The 1,072-nt window shown below is 46.4% G+C and overlaps 1 protein-coding gene across 1 annotated transcript; it reads right to left on the minus strand.

Annotated features, from left to right (window-relative positions):
- Window positions 1–507: 507 nt before the first annotated feature.
- Window positions 508–750, minus strand: COCCADRAFT_113949 (uncharacterized protein; the record flags this gene model as incomplete). Its single annotated transcript, XM_007720915.1, has 1 exon — window positions 508–750. The coding sequence occupies one exon, from the start codon at window positions 748–750 to the stop codon at window positions 508–510; it is 243 nt and encodes an 80-aa protein (XP_007719105.1).
- Between the last annotated feature and the right edge of the window lie 322 nt (window positions 751–1,072).

A 1,072-nucleotide genomic window follows, 5' to 3' on the forward strand; every position in this document is an offset into this window, starting at 1 on the left:
TGCCTCTGAGTCTACTAGGAACAAGTAGAAGGCAGAGACCTCTACCTCTGAGTTCTATTAGAATAAGCAGCTACTTCCACCAATTTATCTTGACATACTTCACCCTAGACTAGAAAAGGTTGTGTCTAGGATAAAGTGGAGGTCACCAGCCAAGAAGCAAGCGCATCCGGTACGGACCGTACTAGCCCGCCGGAAATAGGCTATCATTCTTGTACCAGTAACTATATGTGATGTAGCATGTTTAATTGTAGAGATCTAACTACTAAATAAGTCTGCCTAAAACATTTTCATATTCATATTCAATTCGTGAGCATGGACACTAGCCATAGGGACAATGTGCCGCTATTCTATTCCAGGCTCGGAACGCAACACAGTGATGACAGCCTCAACGCTAACCTAGAGCATCTCGGGTGGCGCATATGTCTGATGCCAGCAAGTGGCTCCAACGCGGATAACAAAATGTTACTATTGCACAACATGTACAAACCAGGTTCACACGATCCTCACCTACCTAACATTATTGCTATAACCCTCGAGCGTGTGCACACACGTCCTACTGCTCGCATCCCAGATCTTGATAGCCTTGTTACTAGACCTTGACGCTAGCTGGGTCGAGTCGTCCGAGAAGGCCACTGAGTAAACATAACCGCTACAGCCCTCAAACCGGTCATCCTTTATACCCATTGCCTCAGGTCCTGTTCTACCTTCCTGCGCTGGCCTCCCGGAGGCGACGTCTTGGCGGGATGCCATAGTCACGTAACTTTCGCCCCACGATGATCATTACCTTCTGACGTAGACGTGATTGGCCTTCAACCTCATCGTCCCTCTTCAAGGAGAGAATCCTTCGTGTTACTTATAACAGCAGGGCCCTAGGCATACAGCTAAAGGGAGAACATAATTCTGGTCCTTTAAAAAGCCAAGAATTGCATGAATAGCTTTATTGTGGGTCTCTGAAAGCTGTCCTTCGGGCTTAGCCTATCATTATTATTATTATTCCATTATAGTCCTGTATCAGCCGTTGGCTATGTAGGACTTTGGCCAAAGGCCGTTCTATCTGACTAGTTACAATTTG

Source organism: Bipolaris zeicola (genome assembly GCF_000523435.1).
Source record: "Bipolaris zeicola 26-R-13 unplaced genomic scaffold scaffold_834, whole genome shotgun sequence".
NCBI classification, from domain to species: domain Eukaryota; kingdom Fungi; phylum Ascomycota; class Dothideomycetes; order Pleosporales; family Pleosporaceae; genus Bipolaris; species Bipolaris zeicola.